Source organism: Eurosta solidaginis, chromosome 5, assembly GCF_040869045.1.
Source record: "Eurosta solidaginis isolate ZX-2024a chromosome 5, ASM4086904v1, whole genome shotgun sequence".
NCBI classification, from domain to species: domain Eukaryota; kingdom Metazoa; phylum Arthropoda; class Insecta; order Diptera; family Tephritidae; genus Eurosta; species Eurosta solidaginis.
In genome coordinates, this window is record NC_090323.1 from 258,289,524 (window position 1) to 258,313,069 (window position 23,546).

The 23,546-nt window shown below is 37.6% G+C and overlaps 1 protein-coding gene across 1 annotated transcript; it reads left to right on the forward strand.

Annotated features, from left to right (window-relative positions):
* The first annotated feature begins 1,258 nt into the window (after positions 1-1,258).
* On the forward strand, positions 1,259-2,647 carry tap (Basic helix-loop-helix neural transcription factor tap). The gene is made up of 2 exons (XM_067792038.1): positions 1,259-2,328; positions 2,530-2,647. Exons 1-2 carry the CDS (start codon positions 1,259-1,261, stop codon positions 2,645-2,647), a joined length of 1,188 nt encoding a protein of 395 aa, XP_067648139.1.
* Positions 2,648-23,546: the final 20,899 nt, after the last annotated feature.

Genomic DNA, 23,546 nt, shown 5'->3' on the forward strand with positions numbered 1-23,546 from the left:
CAGACAGTAGGAGCTACTTTTCAATAATGTTCATATATAATATCATCAACGGTATAGTAAATTGTACCCAAATCTATGAGTCAATAAATTTTAACCATACAGCTCGTGAACTTAGACAGGTGAGACCTTTCACTGTTCCTGTGCATAGATCTACCTACGCATATAATGAGCCAATATCGAGATGCATTCGATTATGCAACACATATTCGGAGGCTTTTGATTTTAATTTGAGCATAAATACCTTCAAACTAAATTTATTTAAAATATTTAATTAATCAAGTAGTCTGTAAGATTATCCGTAGACGAAGAAATAAATAAATTCACCAACTCAAATATTTTTAGGTTATGGATATTACGAGAGACCAAAAACCAATTGGTTGGTTATGGTATGGTTATGGCGTTAGCGTTATGGTATGGTACCATTAATCGATTACATTGATTTCCATAAGGTAGGTTCGATCAGCTGTTTTATCTGGTTATGGTTATATGGTTATAAGTCACCATCAATTGGCCCTTTAAAAATCTACCTTTTAATTCGAACGTTTAAATGGCAACCACAACCATATCTGAGCTTAACACATGCACATGAATTTCCATATTTTTCCTCGACGACCACTAGTCAACACCGCGAACCTGCATATCTAACACAAACACACACACAGCTATATATGAGTACACGGACTACGAACTGAATGCAACCAAATGCCTTTGATCGCGCAACAAGCATTAGTGCCGGTCGAAAAAGCCATCCTTCCGATTGGTAGTCGCTTAAACGTACACTTCACTACCACGTTATTGGGTGGGTAGGTAGTAAGAAGGGTGATGCGGCAAATGACACCATCATATATAAATATTCAAATGTTGTTGTAGACCAACCCCCTGCTATAATCGGTAAGGATTTGAGATGGCGCCGTCACGACCGACATCAATACGCAGGGGGTTGAACTGCTCAGATGGCTCATAAAGCGCGCACTAGTGAGACAACGTGTTTTGGTTATGAGGTGCATCGAGCATAAAACTAATGAGCGCCTTCAAAGTATGTTTAGTTGGTTAAGAAACGCGCAACGGGAAACAAGCAAACTATTAAAAGTGAAAGATCAAACGCAAATGAAATAAAAACCGTTAACATACGTGCGATGAAAATGAATTTAAACCGAACTTTTTGTTACACGCAACGTTGAGTGGAAAAACATAATGTGCCGCGTTGTTTACGCAAGTACTTGAAAAGAACTGTTAGATTACTTATCAGCGCAGTAAAATGTCCTCGTGTTATAGCGGTTTTGATGATCGCTCATTTGAGTTTGATGAAGATTCATCTTACGATAGCGGTTACGAGAAAAGTTTTGAAACTGAATGTAATACTACAGCGCGTAAACTTGTGTTCGATAATGCCGTGGACTATTGTGCTACCGCCGAGTCACCGCTACCAGTCGGCGCTTACAGCAGCACCAACGGCCTTAATGGCTCACTCACATTTCCAGCTCTACTTGACGCCAGCAGCAATCATAGCACACGCAGCGTACGTACACTCGTCGATCATGTCATCAGCAAAGCCCCACCAATGCATTCAGAGTTTGTACCCACATTAACATCAACACCAACCAAATATGCCGCCGGCAGTGAGCAGCCAACTGAACCTCGTCCCAAGCGTAAATATGCCGTCGGTAAAAATCGTGTAACGCGTTCGCGCAGTCCAACGCAAGTGGTACGCATCAAAAGGTTTCGACGTATGAAAGCGAACGATCGTGAACGTAATCGTATGCATACGTTGAATGATGCACTGGAGCGTTTGCGTGAAACGTTACCCTCACTGCCGGAGGAGACTAAGCTGACAAAAATTGAAATTTTACGTTTTGCGCACAATTACATCTTTGCGCTCGAGCAGGTGCTGGAAAGTGGTGGTACAATAAACTTGGATCTCGAAAAGCTGCAGAACTTCACTTTGAGTGGTGAGCGTATCACCAAAGAGTTGTTCGATGCCATATTCGTTAACCCCAGCGCTTATCCGAGTATCTACAATTTTGGTAGTGGTCTCTCTGAGCGCATGCCATATCTGCATAAGTCGCCATCTATGTCAGGGCCACATTCGTACTTGGAACAACAGCATATATTGTCACGTGGTCGTCCACCACAAGGTTACGCCTACAACAGCAGCGATATACGTCCATACAATGTACAACATGAAACTCACAATCCATTACGTGGTCCTTTTGCTAAGTCAGCGACGCCCGCGGCGACGAATACACATTTTTCACAAGAAAAATATGAATTGTATAAAAGCACTTTTGAAGCTGCCGCCAATATACGACCTTCATCTGCTTCATATGCGTGTGGTTTGGGCAGTGCGCAAGTTGAAAACCGTCCTGCGGATAATACAATCGAAAGTTTCTCCACAACAGAGCCTGTCTATCCACAACTTACAACGAGTGCTACAAATTGTTATCAGTCATCGACATCAGCCATGCAGACGTCAGGAGGCGAGTCTATGATTCACAGTATTGCGGTCACAGCAGGTCAAGCACCGCCGAGCTCTATGCTCCATCATAACAGCAGTTTTTATACGCAAACGCCACCTTGGAAGGATTACAACGAGCAGCTGATGAACTCAAATAATAGCAGTTTCGAGCAGTATGCGAATGTAGTATAGCAACGGATTTTGTTAGGGAATGTTTTTTGTTGCTTAGTAATTTAAGTAGCTTAGGACTATTTGCTTGTGAGATTAGTGATAAGTTTTCTGAAGGCAGGCAGTAAGAATTCAATAGCAGGTCTAATAAGGTTCATTCAGGCATTTGCGGCCAGTTTAAAAAGTTCTGTAACTTAATTGGCTAACAGCGCAGTAATATGTGCTATTCAAGTTTTTACCGCACATTGATTGACCGGTCCATACCAATTGAATTTCAATTTGAAATACATTTGAGAACTAACTAACTCTCAAATCTCAAGTGTTAGTCCTCATATCTATTTCAAATAACCATTTATAATATTCTCGAACTAAAATGTACCTTTTCAATATTGAATTTTTTCTGCTTTGCAAATTAAGAAATTTATTTTTCTCAAACCTTTCTCAAACATTAGCGGACCGAAACGGAATCGAGAAAGAGAGGCCTGAACATATTTTAGAATTTATGAGAGATACTCTTGAAAGTCTTATTAGGCCCATTATAAAGTTGAAACCTAATTAGGAGTTGGTTAGGGAATTAATGCCCCTATTACCGTTTACAACTCAACTCTGGTTTGGCTGAAATTTCGCAATTTGGTATTACAGATTACAACTCAACCTGTCAAAAAAATGTCGGTTGAGTTGTCTAGTCTAACAACTTTTTGTGGCATTACCGTTTACAACCTTGTGTTGGTGTACTTGTCAAAGCCGTCAAAATCTTAAAACTGATTACTGGCCGTTGTCTCATACAATTTTGCAGTTGTTTTGAAAAAATGTAACGTTTTACAAGACGGTTCACCACCTAATTTTTAACAAAAATTTTCAAAGTTGGTATCAAAAGACACGTCTCGACCACCAATTTAAGAATCCGAGAACAAAAATTAAAAATTTTACTTCTGTCATATCATTTCGGTTCAAATTTTCATGTGGTTGTTGTATTTCGCCATATTTTTTGTACACACTAATGCTTCTGCATTGGATCCACCCAGCGTTATTTTTGCAAATCGCGGCCAAAGGCCGCCAACGCAGAAAGATGCTCTGTACAAATAAAAACTGTGGATCGGACCTCATATTTCGGACCCTCTCGCGCCATTTTGTGGGTTTTTGTAAATATTTTTCCACAGAAAAAAAATTTAAATTTCCGCTTTCGAATCCTAAAAACGGACATCGAAACGTGTCTTTTGATACCTTTGATAAGAGTTAGATGGTGCACGGGCTCATAAAACGTTACCAAAAAAAAAAAACAAAACAAAAAATTTAAAGCCTGTAGTTAAACCTTTTTTAATCAAACAATAATCAACAATTTTTAATTTTATGATTTATTTAATAATTTGGGAAAATTTTAAACAACGTGACATCAGTGAAATAAATTTTTTCATATATTTAAAGCGATACGGGCAATCTCCGGCAAACTCATATAATAATCAACAATTTTGTACACATTTATAGAAAAAACAACGTTTAAACGAAGGATTACGTTGAATAACTTTTTGACTTTATGGAGCGACATTCCGAAGTTGGACGAGGCGATGCAGCCAAAATAGGTGAAATTATGCGACCGTTAGTCCCATTGATACTACCCACTACACCTGGGAATCCTGTTTTAGAGTAAAATACAATTTTTGCTGTTTGGGTTTTAATCCACATGACACAAATATGCTCTTCAATAATATCTAAAACCAGTCCAACACCAAAGTCATTTCCACAGCATTTTTGATAGCTGCCGTCAGCAAGGAATCGGAGTGTGGCGCATAATTTTAAAATACGAACGCGTATGCAAAATGCTTCCTTTCAAATTTGCAAAATAACTTCACGAGAAGCTCATCATTTGTCACTTAGACATTTTCTTACATGGTGCTTGGTAGTTCCAAGGGATTGGAATGGTCACGCTATGTTTTCCGTATTCACGACATGTCAATCACCAACATTTTCGCCATTATAAAATATATTTTAATATAATGTTCGTTTTGCTTTTATTTTGTAAATGCTTAAATTTCCTCCACAAATTGATCAGCTGTTCATTTATCTGTCAAATCATTACTTTCTGAAGTTGGCAACTCAATTCACCTTCAACTGAAATAAGTTGTAATTCGTAATACCAAACAGGAGTTGAGTTGTCTGAAAGTTGAGTTGTTTTAATTACAATCCAACTAAGTTGAGTTGAATACCGTAATAGGGGCATAACTAAGGTTCCCAAACTCAATGGCTTACAAAGGTACAGTTTTTGAGTTTCTGTATGATTTTTTTTTGTATGAGAAGCAGCTCTACTGAGCTGTAACTCGAAGCGAAAAATCACACATATAACTCGAAGATTTTTGCTTAAAATTTGATAAAATTCGTTGGAAAGTACGTTTCCAGGTCAAACTCGTTATTGTCGTTATGCAACACTTTCTCGGTAAATTTCGAAATTTTTAACAATGAAAACTGTAGATACATATCGGAATAAAATCAGAGAAGTAGTATTCTGCAACCAAGTTCTAAGATGACGCTGAAAAAAAAAAACCTTTTCGAACTGAAATTCTGAGATAGGGGTTTTTTCAAGGAATTTTAAACTAGGATTTTCTTCAAATTTCAGATGGAAGGTTTCCAAACTGCTCCCCGATATATTTCTACCAGGCTCCGATATAAGAGTTGAGGGCCAGATTGTGAATTTAAGATAAAATGTTATGACGGCTTCGGAACAATGAACCTTTTCTTGGACCATTTGCCGATTTTGAACGGTGTGCTATTCAGAACACAGATTTGGGGAAAGAGCCTCAGCAAAAAATTCGGATCGCAAAATATTCGTGGACATTTCACATGAATAATGGTATCTCAGGGCTGAGATTCTATCAAATGTAACTATTTTTTTGAAGCATAAGTCATGAATGTAAAACATAATCCCTACTTACTCAATCGCAAAACACATAATCCCGAAATATATAATGGAGACTACAAAACCCAACCGATTATAATCCAGATACAACAAAATCTCAAGCACGCTTCTCATGGTACCACAGACCCATGAGTGAGAACTCTAACGGCTGCATCTACCAGCTTAGTAGTAGTTGTGTAAGACTGCAAGAATAACTGGTTGTTGGACGCTATGTCCTCGTAAATGAGACGATCAAATAATTCTATTGCATGGATTTCTGTATCCATCTTTGGTATCTTTTTTTGTAGTTTGGTTCCTAGATACGAGCTCCATAATGCAATATTGATAAGTCCTTGCACCAACAACAACATATTTAGTTATTGATGTTATGGAAAACCTGTTTTGAATTGAGAATTCTTCATCAAAGAAGATTTCGAGTATCTCGATATGAACCTGAGTACCTGTAAATAGGCTAGGATGAGTGACATCTACCAGATTCAAGGACTGTGTAGCGAAACCCTTCAGGTTGCCAGCGCAATATATAGCTTCTCCAAACCCAATTGTCAAGCTCACCTATCCGCGGCGAATCCTGTTTCACTAATAGACGAGGCTCTGGCGACCCCAAGCTCCTCATGGAACTTGGGGGTTGGGAGGGAGGTAATGGCCTGAAGGTTTAATGTGGCCACATAAATCGTTCCCGAGATGGTCGGGCTAGCACCTTAATGGTGCTGTGTTACCGGAGCGTACCGGATCTGTATCCGGAAAAGGACCATCACATCGATAGCACTCCCCGGGGCCTTCGGGGAGCAACCTTATCGCTACAACAACAACAACAGTGCCATCTACTCGACCACTGCACTACTCCGCTGCGTTTTTCTCACTTTTTTCATTAAATTTTTTTTTTTTTCTCCAACTTTGTTACTTTTGATTTTGCTTTTCGACTCACCTTTGGTACATATAAGATTTATGTGAAACACCAAGTATTTGGAGTATTTTTTGGTTATTTTGTTAGCATTTTATTTAAATGCTATTCATTGTTATTTTTTACATGTTTTTGTTTTTGCATGAGTGTGACCGTTGCAAAAGGATTCGTTTTCAACACACAGCGAAACCATTTTTCTGAACCAGTTAAGTTCTGAACCCGAATTAGGTTCAATATCATTCTTTTTTTCTTGGCAGTTTTCAGTAGATTTTACAAGATGTCAATAGAATTTTATAAGGCAGCGGATTAACTTATTCCAGATCCGGTATCTTTTAGGTCTTTTTGTATTGAAACCCTTATAAATGTTCATATTTGCCTTCAGCTCAAATGGCCATAATTCCCACATTTGTCGCCTTTAAGACTTATTCAGTTTTACAAAAAACTCAACAGTATAAAACAAGCTTTCCGCAGTTCTTAGTCTGGCAAAAATCCCTGGCAATTCAACGGAAATCACTCCAAAATCACAACTGTTTATAGTTCTGAAAAATTTAGTTTTTGAGAAAAAAGTGCCGATCTCTCGTATTAAGTTTTCTCAAAAATAATGGCTTTTCCTTTGAGAATAGTTTATAGCAGTTTAAGGAAAAGTTTTGGACTTAAGGCCAGAAGTATTGTATGAGGGCTAGATTTTTTCTGTCGCTACCCTCAGAAGCACAGTACAGTAACAAATTTACGATGCGGTGATACGAAAAAACGACAATTCCGAACTCGATCTCAATTAAGGTCTCATTCTCTATATGAAACGAGCGTTCGTTTAGCCTCAGAGGCGAATGGCTAGTGTATTTGTACTATGTTCAACAATGGTAAGTAAGAAACGTAAAGGCCTAACGAAAATGTAAGAGAATACGATTGCTAGACGAAATAGTTTGGAGGCGAGCCTTTCGGCGGAGCTGTCGTTCGCAATACAGAATGAAGCCATTGGTTTAAAAAAAAAAAATTTTAAATATTCTAGATGAAAACTTATCCAAACAATTTGAGGCATTCCTTAAATAACATCAAACACTTTTGAACGTAATCGAATAGAAATACTTCAAACTGTATATGGATATAATATATTATTTCTTTTACATAGTATTAACTCAATTTTGTTGCGCTATAACAATGGAATATTACACATTCCTCAAAACGATGATTTTTTGTTTTTGTTGTTATGGTGCATCAATATTAATTTTGAACTCATCAAAGAACGTTGCCAAAAGTTGTAAAAACTTAAAAACAATATACTTTGATTTAAACATTATTAACAAAAGACTAGTCATATTATTTAAAAATCATAAAATTTGCTCTATTATGAAGTGATGCTTGAATGCTGTCAAATTGACAGTATCAATACCGTTTCGCGCTTCTAGAACAACAAGGCAATGTTATTTGAAAAGCTTTAAGTGGCATTAACATGCGTTCTAATTTATATCACTTTATGAAATAGCAATTTTAAAAGTATTTTATTCGTCAAATATTAAGGCATGTTAAATATTTCACATTCTCTCTAAATAGCGTGTGAAATATAGAACATATCTTATATTTAAAAATAAGTTAACTGAAAAACATACAAAACGCAGAAAATTTGTAAGATAATCTAAAATGTAACAGGTACCTTACTTTAGTTACTTATGTATAATATAAATTGTATATGTTAACTTTATATTATATAAGAGTTTCGATATTTACCAAAGATTACAAACTAAGTCAAGTAAATAAATATGAAAATATATTTTTGTATGTTAAATAAAAATAGGAGCTAGTCATGTAAACTTTGAATTTATTACTAAAAAAAGTTAGGTACATCCAAGAGAATTGAAATAAGTTGTAATGTAATTTAACATTAATAATATTTTTTCATATTTATATGTATTCAACGTGAAAATAAAGTGGAAAACAAATGAGTAAATCGTGATACATCTTCTTTTTAACACCCTTATATTAGCTGCACTTCACTCAGAAACAACTTGAATGAAATGGCACTTAAGAAATTGTTTCCTCTTCGCATGGCCAAAATTTCGTCAAAATGAGGAAAAATTCCTCAATTTGAAGAATTTTTCCTCATTTTGAAGAAATTTGGCCATGCGAATGAGGAAAAAATTTCTTAAGTGCCATTTCATTCCCATTTTTATTCAATCGGGAGAAATTTTTTTCCGAGTGTTGTATGTATGCTTGTTCGTAACTCTCTAGGCTAGGCGCGCAAAGGAGAGTTAGACCAATCTAGTGGCAATTATTGAAGACTCGCGGCAGTGGTTATATAACTCGCTACAAAACGAGTTTTGCTTAATAACGGAGACACGAACCGGTTGCAACAATTTTTAAAAAACTTCTTTTACATAAACAGACAAACGAAGGAAATAATTTAATAATAACAATGAGGGAGAGCGGAACGCAATTACTACATGTTTAATGTTTGCTATGCAATCCAATTTAGGGTGAACTTTAAGTAATTAAAAATAAAAATAAATATAAGGCGCGATAACCTTCGAAGAGATTTTAGGGCCGAGCTTCTCTTTACTTTAAGTAATTAGTTAATTATATTTGTCAATGTGTGCTCTATATTTACGGAGATTTTGGTCCGGTTCTTCGATGTCAGGTTGAACACCAAACAGCTGAATAAAGTTTAATCTTGCCTCTTTTTTCAATAACATACAAATTTCGCTGATCATCTCCGCTTAAGCGGCCGAAGTGGCAGGGTTAAACTCCAGTCAATTTTACCGGGAGTTCAAACTCTCACTGAAAAACGGGACCAAAATCTCATAAATTGTCAACAGTCAAAATATCTTGTTTAAGGGTAAAGATCACACTCATTTATTTACAATTTTTTTTATGAATAGAAGAAATTATAATAAAAAAGTTTTAAGAATTAAATAACGGTTTGGAATCGGTAGTCCATGATGTAGCAATCGAATGCTCTAACCACTGATCTATCTCTCACATATGAATACTGTGGGAAATATTCAAGCAAATATTGATTTGTTTTGAATGTCAAAAAGTGAAACATACACCCAAATATTTCTAACTAACAACGCAGTAGAAAAAAAAAACATAATAAATTGAGTAGTCTAAGCGCACCTCTTGTGAGTATGATATTGTCTCCTTTACCATTCATACTACATACTACATATCGGATACCCTGATCAAAAACAGCGTTAAACTCAAAAAATCGCAATGTTCAGAAAACACGAATATTGTTTTTGAAAAAATGTTTGAGATCGTGTATATTTGAATAAAATTCTGACGTACATCATTCTTCAAACAAATTCTGAAAGAATGACCAAGCCAACATAGCTCTTTATCAATTCACGAAATATTTAGTAGGAAATGAATTATTTCCCCCAAAACCTGTTAGCAATTACAAATTTATTATTAAGACTCTTGGTATACTACTAAAGGTACTTTTCTACTACAATTTTCGCTGAAGGAGATTGAATTATTCCCCGTTTTCCTTATTTCGTAAAAGCAACCAGTCCAGTTTTTTAAATTTGGTAGTGTAATAGCTTTGTCATCATTTGAGAACAAATCTCTGGTAATTGAATTATTAGTTGTAAGATTGAAATGTGGCGCTATCAGCAAACATACCTATTGATCAAATGTTTTGGATCCACTCAACTTGCTGTATTTTACGTCAAATTACCGATAGAAATTTTTCCGTTACCCTAGCTCAATGGGTTTTGCTCAGGAATCGAAAATGAGTTCCACATCGGAGCTATTACGCTCGCTATGAACTCATTTAAGAGTTTTGAATACATTTCCCTACTTACATAGTCGGCCGAGCCTAATTTCATATATGATAAATATAAGCCTGAGTATGACGCAATAAAACCAGACAGGTGAAGTCGATATTACAAAAACGGAGTCGCATTTGACAATACTCGCCCTCATAAAATTAATTGTTTCTTCTTGACTTATCTGCAGCATTGATTTTTTCAGTATTGCAAAAAATACTACATTAATTACTTACTTACTTACTTACTTAATTGGCGCTTAACCGTCTAAACGGTTATGGCCGTCCAACAAGGCACGCCAGTCGCTCCTTAGCTCCGCCAACTGGTGCCAATTGGTCACACCAAGGGAATTTAAATCGTTTTCCACCTGGTCCTTCCACCGGAGTGGGGGCCGCCCTCTACCTCTGCTTCCATAGGCGGGTTCCGATAGAAACACTTTCTTGGCCGGAGCATCATCTTTCATTCTACATTAATACTACATTAATGCCTTTCTAAAATATGCAGTAACATGTTGGAAAAGAACGCCTGTGCTTTGTATTTCCTTTTGTGGAAGTGATTGTAAACATACAGAACTAAAGAATATGGGAATATACTGCTGACGTCAATGAGATGATAGACGATCTGGAACAATGTCATGAAGTTAGGGATGTAAATCATGCGTTGAGATGGCTCATTGACCAGAAAAAGTGGCTGGTAGATATATAGCGGCAGAGGATTTACAGTAACAATGCTTTAATAAATCAGAGCTAATAGATTTGCTTAATAGGCAAAAAAACTTTGGCTTATCAAAAATTTATTTTAAATAGCTTTGGCTAGTCTTGTAAACATTAAGACGAACATGAAATACTCCCAGCCGTATGATCAAAACCGACAGACATTGTTCTGACTCTCTCTATCTACCCATATACGTCTCCTCTGTCTAACCAACTTTATCTCTTATTTATTTCCTCTCTGCATTTTCTAGTTAACCTTAACTGGCTCATTCAATTTCCTAACCGTTTGGTTCTGCCGTAAATTTTCCCGCTTTTATTCTTACTCTTCCCGCTCTCGCTCTTATTCAAGTCTAACTCTCACTATTACTCGTAATCTTATCCTTATTCTTAATCTTCCTTATAACCTCTTTTTACTAATTTTTCTCAAACCATCACCCTTATTCTTACTTTTACTCTCAATCTCAATCTTCCTCTTGTTCTCTTTTTCCGACTTCCCTCAAAGTTCTACTACTTTTTCTTCCCATTTACTCTGTTTTCTTTTCTCTTTTCTTTAATGTACCCATTTCTAATGTGGAAATATATCGAGTTTAGCTTTTTTCGCAGATTACTTTACAAAGTTAGTAAAAAAGTAACAAATAAGTACCAAAAATATCCCATCTCCTCCCTGAACACTTCCGGCTTATTGTTAATAGCTTTATTCATATCGGAGTCATGAAAACGTCTATATGCCCATATTTTTGAGGAACAAATCCAATCTTTTTTTTACGACACTCTGAGGAGTAAAAAGATTGGTTTTTTATTTCAATGCCCCTAGCACTCATCATAAAGAAATATGTCACCTTTTTTATGTTTTTCTAAATCCTAAATCACAGAAAGACATGGGATCAATATCGATCTACTTATCTTTATTTTTGTTGTTATGTTTGTTGTTATGTTGTGTTATCGTTGTTGATGGTCCTTTGCCGGTTGCAGATCCGGTATGTTCCGGTAACAAGCACCATTAAGGTACTAGACCGACCAACTCGGGAACGATTTGGTATGACCACATACAATCTTCTAGGCCATTCCGCCCTCCCACCTCCTCTTACGACAGGAATATCTACCTAACCCGATGGGCATACATATGTTTTTCCTCAATTTCCCTGAACCCGAAAGTACTATAACTGTTTTGTCAGACTTCTAAACTCACCAGAAAAACTGACAAATCCCAATGTTCTCTCCCGAATTTTGACAAAAACGTCATAGTAAGTATTTCTATGTCTCTAGGACTTAGCTATAAGTGACTAATTGCATGGTTTTGTTAGGTTGAACTGGCCGGTCCGTGAGGACCTCCTATTGACTGAATGAGTTCTAACTGAGTGTTACCACAAGTTTACTTATTGCATATTTCTATAAACATCCATCGGTAGGTGTACGTGTGAGCATAACTTGCAAGTCGTTAAACCAACCAACAACTTCACTTTTATTCGTCCGTTAAAATAACAAAGCAATCCGTTGCGACAATAACTTTATACATTGAATTTAGACCAGTCAAAGAAACGTCAACTTCAAATAAATAATAATAACGAGCTACGCGAGAAAGGATATGCACTGCGACCCACATATCCGTACACATGGAGAACCGTGCGTTATTTTGGCAATGCAACAACAAAACAAACCAACAATCCTACAAACAAAGTCGTCGTAAGTGGCGCTACAATTCGTTATGGGGTGAGTAAGCCAACCAGCAGCACGACATTGAAATCACTGAGTGAGCGAGTATTACACGAAAACAATGGGAAACTTTACGATTTCACGTCACCTGCCAAATACAAAAGAGCTAGGCGCTGGAATAACAGATTTGCCCTAAACATCAGACAAAACATTCTGCGCACACAATCATATAAACATGGAAGTAAGTGCGTAAACCGTTAGCACTGCGACTTTGAAATCATGAAACATGAGTAATGGAACCCGGAGACTTGAATGGGTACTCAAATTATTTAGTTGACTGCATTTAGATGAGGGCAGCTTTTGCTTTGCTGCTGAAAATTGGCGCGTTTTAAAATTTCCGCAAAATGTACGGCCTGCTTTTGGAAGTTGGAGTGAAAAATTAGTGTATGGATAAATATGACAAAATGTTCGTTTAGGGAATCACTAAAAGCGCGTATTTCTTACTTTGAACAATCTATTTTTTTTTTTCAGTTTTTCGGAATTTTGTTAATTTTCAGTAGAAGAAGTTGGTAAGATCGCCAAATCCAAATCTTTAAACCACCTACTTTCTCACGGTTTTACATGACACAGTTTTTGACGGATTTACACAAACAAAACGTGCAAAAAATAGCATACAGACTAGATTCCTTCATAGTACAGTTTTCTCCTAGTAATCTATTTTGAATTGAGAATAAAGTGAAAGTTTCAAGGTATCAAAGAACAATCAATCAGTTGCTCATTTCCTACCAAATTTGGGATATATAAGCCTTACACCAACCGAAAGCAGGGAAGATGTCATAAAAGAAGTCATCCCGTCCTCTTCGGGGAAAAATGGGCAAGATGGGTTGTCGTGTACACTGATCCTGTTTTTATGCCTGCCCGCAATCCTACAAATTGTCGACAGTCGCGTGTGCGTAATTCACTTAGTCAGAATTTCTGAGATTGAGCTTATTTAATTTTTCCAACTTAGAACTTCTCGATGCTTAGAAAAATATACCAAATTTTCCTGACCGCTTAGGGAGTTACTGTTTGCGGTCCCAAATAAAACAATAGCCCATCCTGGCACAGTGTTCAACCGTCTCATTCCAAGATACTCTCGTATGGCCCGCCGTAGTGCTACTACTACCTCCACCTCGCAGACCGAAGTATAACCCCCCAAGAGAAAAATAAAGCTTCTCAACATCTTCAACAAACACTCTATCGCCTGACCCATAGTGAGACTTTGAGCCATCAGTAAAGAATCTGAAATATGTCAGTATTTTGATAAATTTGTGAATATTGTGCCCAAGGCAAACCAATGTTAAATGATTTTCTCAAAAAAGCTGCCACCATTGCCATTGAATCCAGTAGCACGGGAGTCTCAATAGCAGCCCCTATCAATATCCGATTATTCAGACTAGAGTTTCTGTGTAATAGCGAAATGTTAACATTGAGTTCTTGTTTTGTTATGGGCTTACTATTGCCAAATTGCCGGCTCCTTATGAGCTTTTTATTTTTATACACTCGGTAGCGCTAGCCAAAAACGGCTGAGGGACGACCCCACTTAGAAACCTTTTCTTCTAATTGAAAAAACTTGTTTCTAAAATTTTAATGTTACTTTGCCCAGAGCGTGAACCCAGGATATTCGTGGCGGTAGGCGGAGCACACTACCATTACACCACCTTTTAGATAACGTTTTGACAAAAAACGATAGATGTGTCATCGATATTGTAATGAAGTTTTATAGGTATCTTTTTTATTACAAACTGACGGGTGGTCGTGAGTAAATCGATAATAGTCCTTTCGCTACCAAATCGACAACTTTGAGAGAACCTTTTGATAAAAAGTGATAGTTTACCGATACTCCGAAAATAAGTCGAACTTTTTTTGGTAAAATTTCGATAACTTTTCGATAACAAGTCCATACTTGTTGTTGCCAAATCGATAAATCTGCGATAGCAAATCGATAACATGCCGATAACAAATTGGTAACAGAATAGTAGGCCGATTATTATGCGGTAACTTTATGCTTTTAAATCGATAACTTTTCGATAAAATATCGATAAATGGCTGATAGCTTATTGGTAACACGTCGGTGAAAGATCGATAATTCTTTGATAAAATATTGTAAATAATCGAAAACTTCTCGATACTACAGCGATAATCTTCGTTATAAAAAGCAAATTTAAAACACTTTGAGAACTCTTCTTCAGCTCGACTTTTTGTTTGGTATAAGACTACTTCGCTTAGTGTACCCAACTGCAAAATACTACTTTTTACATGAGAGTTGTCTCCTTCAATATCATACGTACATCTGTATGTATAACTCAAAAAGCCCATTTTTCTGCTGTATTACTTTTCATTCAAAATTCGGGCTGAAAAATGCAAAAATCAAACAAATAGCAAAATAGCGATTATTCCAATCGAATGATTTGATCCATATTAGAGTATTGTTCATAGAGCGAACAAAATATAAAATAACTTCAACACATGGCTGGCTTTTCGTTGATAGGAGAAACTGCGGACGGCACAAAAATGTCATTTGTGAGTTTTTGTCAAAGGTGTTAGGATTTATCTTTGCAATCATTTGTTGAAATTCATACAAAGTACACACACATACATGAGCACTCATACAACAAACACGCAGCGGGACAGTTTTCAAATATCGAAAGTTGCTACTGTCAACGGACTGCATTAACTCTAATTCATATATAGAAGGTGCCAACAAAAGTTCGATTGTGTTTCTGTTACTTCGGGACTCTTAAAGCGTTGTCGGTATGTACAGATGGCACTGATTTGCACTTTATTTGACAGGTCACCGAACGATTTCCGAAAATAAAGTGTCATTTAGTCTTACGTTAACATGCTGGAAACGGCCCTTAAGTGTGGTGGTTCGCACCAAAACAAAATATTTACATCGCAAGGAGTATCAGGAAAATTGGTAAAGTTTGTAAGTTGTATTTTAATGGGGGAGTTAGTTGCCCTTAATAAGCAAAGAATGAAGTGGTTAGTTAAATTTAAAATTAATCTGCTCCCCAAGAAGAGTCATTACCGCGGTAGTACCGCAGGATATCGGATTAATGCTAGGCAATAGATTGCCCACATTCGTAAAACTTTGCTATGCCTTCCGTAAGTGCCTTTACGTTTGCAGCAACAACATCGTTTCCTCTCGCTATCAACTTTATAGTTTCCTTCACTTTAGGTGTTATTGTTTTCTTCATATATCTAGTAGTGGCAGATCACCCGAAGCTTTTCTCACCCACAAGGCCCTATCCCCAGAATTCTCCTCTAAGGGTAAGCAATTATCCCTTTGGCAATGGCTTTATAGACCAGGAGGATCACCCGCTCGAGGAGCACACCCTTTCTGCCAGAGATAGGAGCATGGAACCTCGCATTAAGCAGAATCAGCACACGCCCTCGTAGACCCATAGACTTTTCTACCCTGTTGATCATCTACCTATAAGCCGAAACTCGAGGTTGTGGTACCGTATAAGTTATATAATATTTCTTGGCTGTTAAGGTTTAGTCTGTAGCCAAAAACGAGCACTTGGTCACAGAAGCATCTCATTCCTATTCGCGGCGTTATGCCTTACTTCTTGCCAAACCTTCTGAAAGTATCCACTAACCGTTTATATGCGCATCCAACCAGTCAGAACTCATGTTGCCATGGCGCGTATTTAAGGGACTGCGCAGGACCAGGAAACTCTCTCATGGCCTCCATGTAAACTGCAAGGATTACGATTGCAACACAAGTCATTCTTCTTTTCAGATGACGTAGTCTTCCCTGTCTCTATTCAAGACACCCAAAGTGATGGAATTGGCATACCTACCGATGTCGTTAAACATTTTGTTGCTGCTCCCCACTTTTCCGGGGTCTATTGTTCAGGTAGGCTTCTCCATTGCAAGACCTTTGCCTCTTTCTGCCACTCTAAGCGTCGAACAACTCTCAGGAGGCACTCTGCTCCGGGACTGAGTTGGCGCTCTTAAAACGCTCCTGCTCTACTTCACCGGTCGAGAATACTTTAAAACACTACAGTACAATAATACAACTGAGCTGCATTCTGGGTGCCGTGGTGCTCCAGAACGACCACCCAGAGACCGCTTTCGACACCCCTCCCCAAGGTTGTTCGTTGAGGTTGCTTTTAACCCACACAAGGTAAGCTCTACTGTCACGTTTGTCATGTTTAGTCAGGGTATACGAGTTCCATTTCTGTCTCTCCGACACCGCAAGTTAAATGATGACGGACCCAGAACTTACCCTGACGCATGTAAGGGTTTCACCAGGACATTGACAGCCGCAAAATTAACCAACCAGCCATTTCAACATGGTTTCATCTCCAATAACTGAGGTGGCGGATTACCGCGGACACCAGCTCAGGTGACAATCTTCTCCAAACATCGTCAGTCCGTCACCATTGTGTGCTGATTTTGACACATTCATGTTGTGTCTTTCCTCCCATTAGTATACACAAAGCGATCTAAATCGATTGCGGGTTTTATCGAGTGGTTTTCTCTGGATCCGCCACAATCCGCAAAAGCAGTGGCAGCTCTTGCAAGACGTTACATTTTTACACTGGTCGATATTAGGCTACTTACAGCTTCGGATCCAGAGCACGATACCATGTATGATATCACGGTCAAGCTTGGTGGTACACGTTTTTAGAAATATCTAACGAACTTTTATTATTCCCCTCGTATCTGCGCTTGCGGATGGATATGGTAGGGGTTGTTTGGAATCGCGTTTTATATTAAAGCATCCATACAATATTCGTTGGCTTACTAACACTAACGCCAGTCAAACATTTGCGTGTACTAATGCACTAACTTTGCTGGGGTAGATCTTATCCTCCAAATTACGTCTGATCTGTTACGAGCTCAGTTTGCTGGCGCGTCTTTCCGTTTTGAGTTTTTGTTGCTTTTCAAATTAGAGTTTTTACATTTTTTTTATTTGAGTGACAAGCCTCTACACTCAAGTTTTCCATTATGTACCCCCGATTATGTAAGCATGAATATTTAAGTTGAATTTATTAATACAAAAAAAAAAAAAACGAAAAACAATTTTCTGATTTTCATGCAACGATAAGAAAACCAAAAAGAAACAAATTACTATCCAACATTTACATCGCATTTGCGCCAATAATCGCAGTCGTTGATACTTTTGGGAATTACCTTGATCGTTTTTGTTGTTATTGTTATTGTTTGTTTTTGGCTGCGTAGTGTAGCAGTGATTGCGGAAGTTTAAGTAAGTACTCGGAATTTATTCGCACATAAATGGTTTAAGGATGACAAGCGATTTTCGTTTCCACAATAGCAACACATACACACACACACACATATACATCTGTAGTTTCCTGGCTTAATCATATTCCTATGTTTTGTTATATAATTCAACAGCAGGATGGGCAAATTTAGCGGGCAGTGTTTTTGTTTTAGCTTGCGGCTATTGGTTTTGGCACTCAAGGCAATCAATTTCTTGTTGTTTTTTTGGAAAAGTTATTGCAGGATAATGGGTTAACTGCGATGAGATTTCAAAATTGTGTAAATTTTTAATGCAATGCTATTTTGATGAATATTTTGCATTGTCATTATTCCAAGGATTCTGAAAAGGATTATCAATTATTTTATATTCTTTTTATGATTTTTGTAAAATTAATCTTAATTACCCACACCCGTTATTCGAATATAAATTCCATATCCGTTGATTAGTTGCCTATCCGCCATCGCTAATAACAACAACAATATTTATTTTACTCGCATCATATTTCGTTTTGTGAACGCTTGGAGATTTTTACTTTAATGAGTCAGGAAGTCGGGCTTTTTATATTCAATGGTGTAAAAATATTACCATACTAGACATAATTTCAGAACACCAGCGGGTGGGGGCCTTTAAATATACCGACGGTGAAGCATATCTATTGTAAGGTGGAAGGTGTGCCATAAACTAAATGGTCATAATGTCAATTAACTTTACGTTCGCTTCAAAAGGCCACAAAATTCATAATCACAACGTCAAATTTAAAATGGTTGCAATGTCAACGATATTGGCCTTATAACCTTCCTGCTTTTCCGAAAGGGTCATTATAAGACAAATTAAAGTTCTCTCTCGGCAAAAGAAAATCAAGCTCGTACGCGTCCTGCTATATGATGCAGAATCATGGACTATGAAAACATCAGATGAAGCGGCTGTGGCAGTGCTCCAGAAAAAAGTTCTTCGAAAGATTTAAGGACCTCTACGCATTGGCGAGTACCGAAGAAGATTTAATGATGAGCTTTACGAGTTTTACGCAGACATCAACATAGTCCACCGAATCAAAGAGCAGCGGCTAAACTGGCAAGGCCATGTTATGCGAATGAAAGATGATGCTCCAGCTAAGAAAGTATTTTTGTCGGAACCCACCTATGGAAGCAGAGGAAGCGGACGTCCCCAACTGGGCTGGAAGGGTCAGGTGTAAAACGATTTAAGCTCCCAACTGGTGCCTGTTGGCTGAGCAAAGAAGCGACTGGCGCGCCTTGTGGGATGGTCATAACCATTTAAAAGGTTAAGCGCAAATTAAGACAGTAAGTGTGTTGGTGCGATTCACTGCAGGATTCCGAAGACTACGCTTAAGCTTACACTACGCTTACGCCTGCATTCCGAACTGCTCCAAATTGTGAGCAAAGATGCTTTCAAGTGAAGACACATTTTTTTAATGAGAGCAAATAACTAGGATTAGTTTCCTTCTAAAAATGTTTGTTACCCACTTTATCTTAGCCACCTAAGTCCATAATGTACACAAATACAAATAAACACCATTATAACTTACTTTAAGTTACACAAAAGTTGCCACCTAGTTCTTAATGCTTACGACTGACATTAATCCTTTAAATATTGACTAAAGCGATTTTAACGGCTTAAAATCATCAATTGAAACTTTAAACAAAAAATTATCACAACTCAACATGCAAACGTCACTGTCATACATACAAAATACTGACTGGTAAGAGTAACAAAAACAAGAAAGCAACAAAAACAACAACAACTGCACAAGAACATCAACGTCAATGTGACATATCAAAGGATTAAAAGTGAAAATACAAAATATTTAAAAAAAATGTAAAGCCGAAAAGGATACTTGTTAGAAGAAGCAAAACACTCGCAACTATTTGTTTATCCAATGTTTTTCGGTTGAAAAGACACACAAACCCAACTTACATATTAAAACAGGCACCAGGTTGCCACCAACAATGCTAAATACATCAATGTGATGCTACAGCACAACCCAATCACATTTAATGCAAAGGATTCACTCGTGTATGCATGTATGTGTGTATGTGTGTAAGCACCTATGAATGGGTTGAAATTGTTACAAAATCCTTTAACCCAAAAAATGCAAAATTAGAACAACAAAACAATGCGACAGTCACTGAGGGTAAAGTGCACAACACATTTCACAGATAAACCAATTCGAGCAGGGTAATAAAACATCCGATAAAAAGATGATGTGCGTCGTCAGCAGGACCGGATTAACAAGTAGGCACAATAGACAGTTGCCCTAAAACCGGGTGCCCGCGAAAAATTAAAAAGACTTTTAAATTTTCTTACAAACATAAAATTTTAGAGAGCGAAAGACAAATATATTCAGAACTGAAAACAAATTTTACTCAAATAAATAAAACTCAATTGACCGCATTCAAAAGGCGACGACCGACGAACTAGACAAGGTTCCTAAAAAGGACATTTCCGACTCAAAGAAGTGTATCGAAGTGAAATGAGAGTATATTGAATAATAAAAAAGAATTATCTCAAAATGTACATTGGTAGTTTTTATTTTGAAAAATGTATTGTAACGAATTTGGGGATTTCCTGATATTTTTTGGAGGGATCGTTAGAAGAGAGTTTAGTTGAATTCCGTAAATAGTTCAATGATTTCGAGGAAAACAACAAAACAATTTTTACCTGTGTAGGTTATACAGAAATCGTAAAACGTACTCGTCGGTGAAAAAAACAACCTAATGACGGAAATGCTCCAGAAGTAGAATTTTCGTCTCGCGATGATTTTAGGGTAAAAGGTTTTCTCGAAATCATCGACAATCTTCACAGTGAAATCAAACGACGTGCGAAAGTGTATATGGAAGTTTCAGAGAGATTTGCATTTCTCATCAACTTTTCTCTAATTGATGGAGACCTCCACGAAGCTATAAATAACTTAGTTCGTTTTTATTCTAGAGATTCAAAAGTTATTTAAACTCATAGTCATTTGTATAAGATTCTAATGGAAGATCAATTAGCCGATGTATTTCCTAACGCAGAAATAGCTCTTCGGATTTTTTTAACATGAATGAACACAACTTATTCTGCCGAACGATCCTTCTCGCAATTAAAAATAATCAAAGCTGCTGAAAGAGCTACAACGCGACAAGAGCGACTCGAGATGTTAGGTTTACTTTGCATTGAGTCAGATTTATTGAACAAAATCGATATTGATGATATAATTGATGAATTTGCCGAAAACAAATGTAGAAAACAACATGTTTAAAATGTAGATAGTAATTTTATTGATATTATTACACTGTGACAATAAATTTTTTATGAAAGATATAAGTTTGTATTTTTTAATCGAAAAAAGAAGGGAACGGACGTGAAAAGGCCCCCCAAATTGATGGTTGCCTAGGGCGCGGTTGAGGGTTAATCCGGCCCTGGTCGTCAGTCTGACTCAGGAGTAAATACAACAAAAGCGCGCGCAGCATCAGCAGCCTTGGCACTTTGAGGAGTGTAACTCCTCAACCAGAGCAAATTTTAAAGTAGGAAAAAAAAAACGTTTGTTTCTTTTTTATTTGCGAAAGGGTTTTTTATTTATATGATTTGATTTTCGATTGCTTAGCGCTGCTCGGAAACGGAAGGGGTATTTGTCCTTTGTCATTTGCTGTAATAGCCATGCGAGTGTATCAAAGTTACATTTTCGCCACTTGCGCGCTTCATTTATTGCGAAATTATTTATTGCTCACAGTGACAGCATCGCAATCGAATGGCTCGCGTTGAATTTAATGCACTGAATGTGTTCAAGAAATGCGAAGTAATTTCGATAATTTCGTTTTATTTGCAAATGAAGCGTTTCATTGAACTTTTGCTGCTGATTTTGTGTTGGCGATTGGTGATGGTGTCAAATATCATGGGTTTTTTTTTTTTTTTAATTAATTGTGTCATTTTTTATTGTTAATTTATATGATTTAACAAAGCTGGTTGGATTGAAATTGGCGTTCCTTCAAGAAGCATTCAGGTTTTCCCTCACTCACTAGATCACCTCTTTTGAAACACGACTACGGTCGTCGGGTTTGTACGTATGAGAACCGCAGAGGGGAACCGTATTCAGTTGATATGAGCGCGGTTGGAGGTTCATTGTTTTGAGATCATTGAGATCGATTCTGAACTATGGCCTGATTACTAAGGTATTGTTTTCGGTACCATTTTGGAATAGAGTTCGACCTATTTCGACAAACTAAAAAGTTATAGTTTTTTTCCGCGGCGACCGCCGTGATGTGATGATAGGGTGCGCCGCCTACCACACCGGAGATTCTGGATTAACGCCCCGGGCAAAGCAGCATGAAAAGCTTCTCAGTGAAAATTCGTCTGCCTTGCAGATGCCCTTCAGAGTCGGCATAAAACAAGTAGGCCCCTTACCGCCAATTTGTAGGAAAAACTAAAAGGAGCACGACACAAATTGGAAGAGAAGCTCGCGCTAAAATCTCTTTGGAGGTTATCGCACCTCAAATGTATTTATTTATTTTTTCTTCCTCGAAGAACATATCGCTATCCGACCACAACGGTTTCATACCGCAACCTCAGCGCAAAGATACCTAGCTTTGGATGAAGCGGTAGGGTTGAAGGAGGCATCCATTAAAGGACCGAGAGGCCTCCAACCCTGTTTACCTGTTCATTGTAGTGCCTTCTAGGCAGATGTATTAGTTAATAATGGAAGCCGCAGTTTGGATAGGAGAAAATACTATCGGCAAGGAAACCTTTTTTTTTTTGGTTGTAAAGACAGGTAAGCGGCAGTCAAATCCCTTGGCTCTTTCTCATTCAATTCTGAACTAACAATAAAGAAAATAACAATGTGCACCTTACATAGTTTCCGGTACACAGAAGTATTGAGGAATATTGTATTGTAGGGTAGGCGAACTTTCCAGGCAGGAAACGACCAAGCATATTCTTCCCTACAGAGAACGCTTAGGTATACCCTTTTCTCCACGCAAACTAATGCTTAAAGAGTATATCTACCGTCAAGCAAAGATAGACGGCTAAAACCTCAGGGTGGTTGATATCTAAGCAAACCTGGCCAAAGTAAGGATAGAATTTTCACAATAATATAAGTATATACGGGGCACTGTCCTATTGGCAGGCATGCAGAAAGTCTAGCCTTAGCGGTGATTGGGAGTTCCCCTTCTTCGAAAATTTACGCCAAGTAATGGGATATGATATCAATGACTTGTCACGTTTTATCACATCCTCAAAACGTTTCGAAGACCATGGGTGTCGTTTTATTTTATCACAATGATACTGGCCCATGTGTGCCTCCGTGGCAACCACTTCAATCTAATTTACATAATTGACCTCTTACACGTCTTGAAGGGCCAACTTCATAAAGCAGTCGTTTCTTGGTATGTTTCGAAGGGTAAGAATTCAGCAAGCCATTTCGGTCTTTTAGATTGGTCATTTTCACCTCGCTGTGCAACTGGCGTACAGCTGCACAAGATCCGAATGTCGAGATTTAGCAGGCCTGCATCCTTTTTTAGTCCATATTCTATTGGTAGGAAGCTCATATTAGCGACATGTATTGAAATTAGCGTCCATAAGATATTTCAAATCTACCTTTGATGTTGAAGAGAACGAATTGAAAATGAGATGATCAAAAGATGTTCCGGAATGGACATAAAGGAGGCGGAAAGCTCTGTAGGGCTACAGCCGGAATGATTGCAAGGCCTGAGA

What these genes read in the sequence shown, in the direction of transcription:
- tap (XM_067792038.1), top strand. Translation starts at nt 1,259, where the DNA reads ATGTCCTCGTGTTATAGCGGTTTTGATGATCGCTCATTTGAGTTTGAT. An exon ending in CCTTCATCTGCTTCATATGC is followed by an intron (nt 2,329 to 2,529) that starts GTGTGGTTTGGG and finishes AGCACCGCCGAG; the next exon opens with CTCTATGCTCCATCATAACA.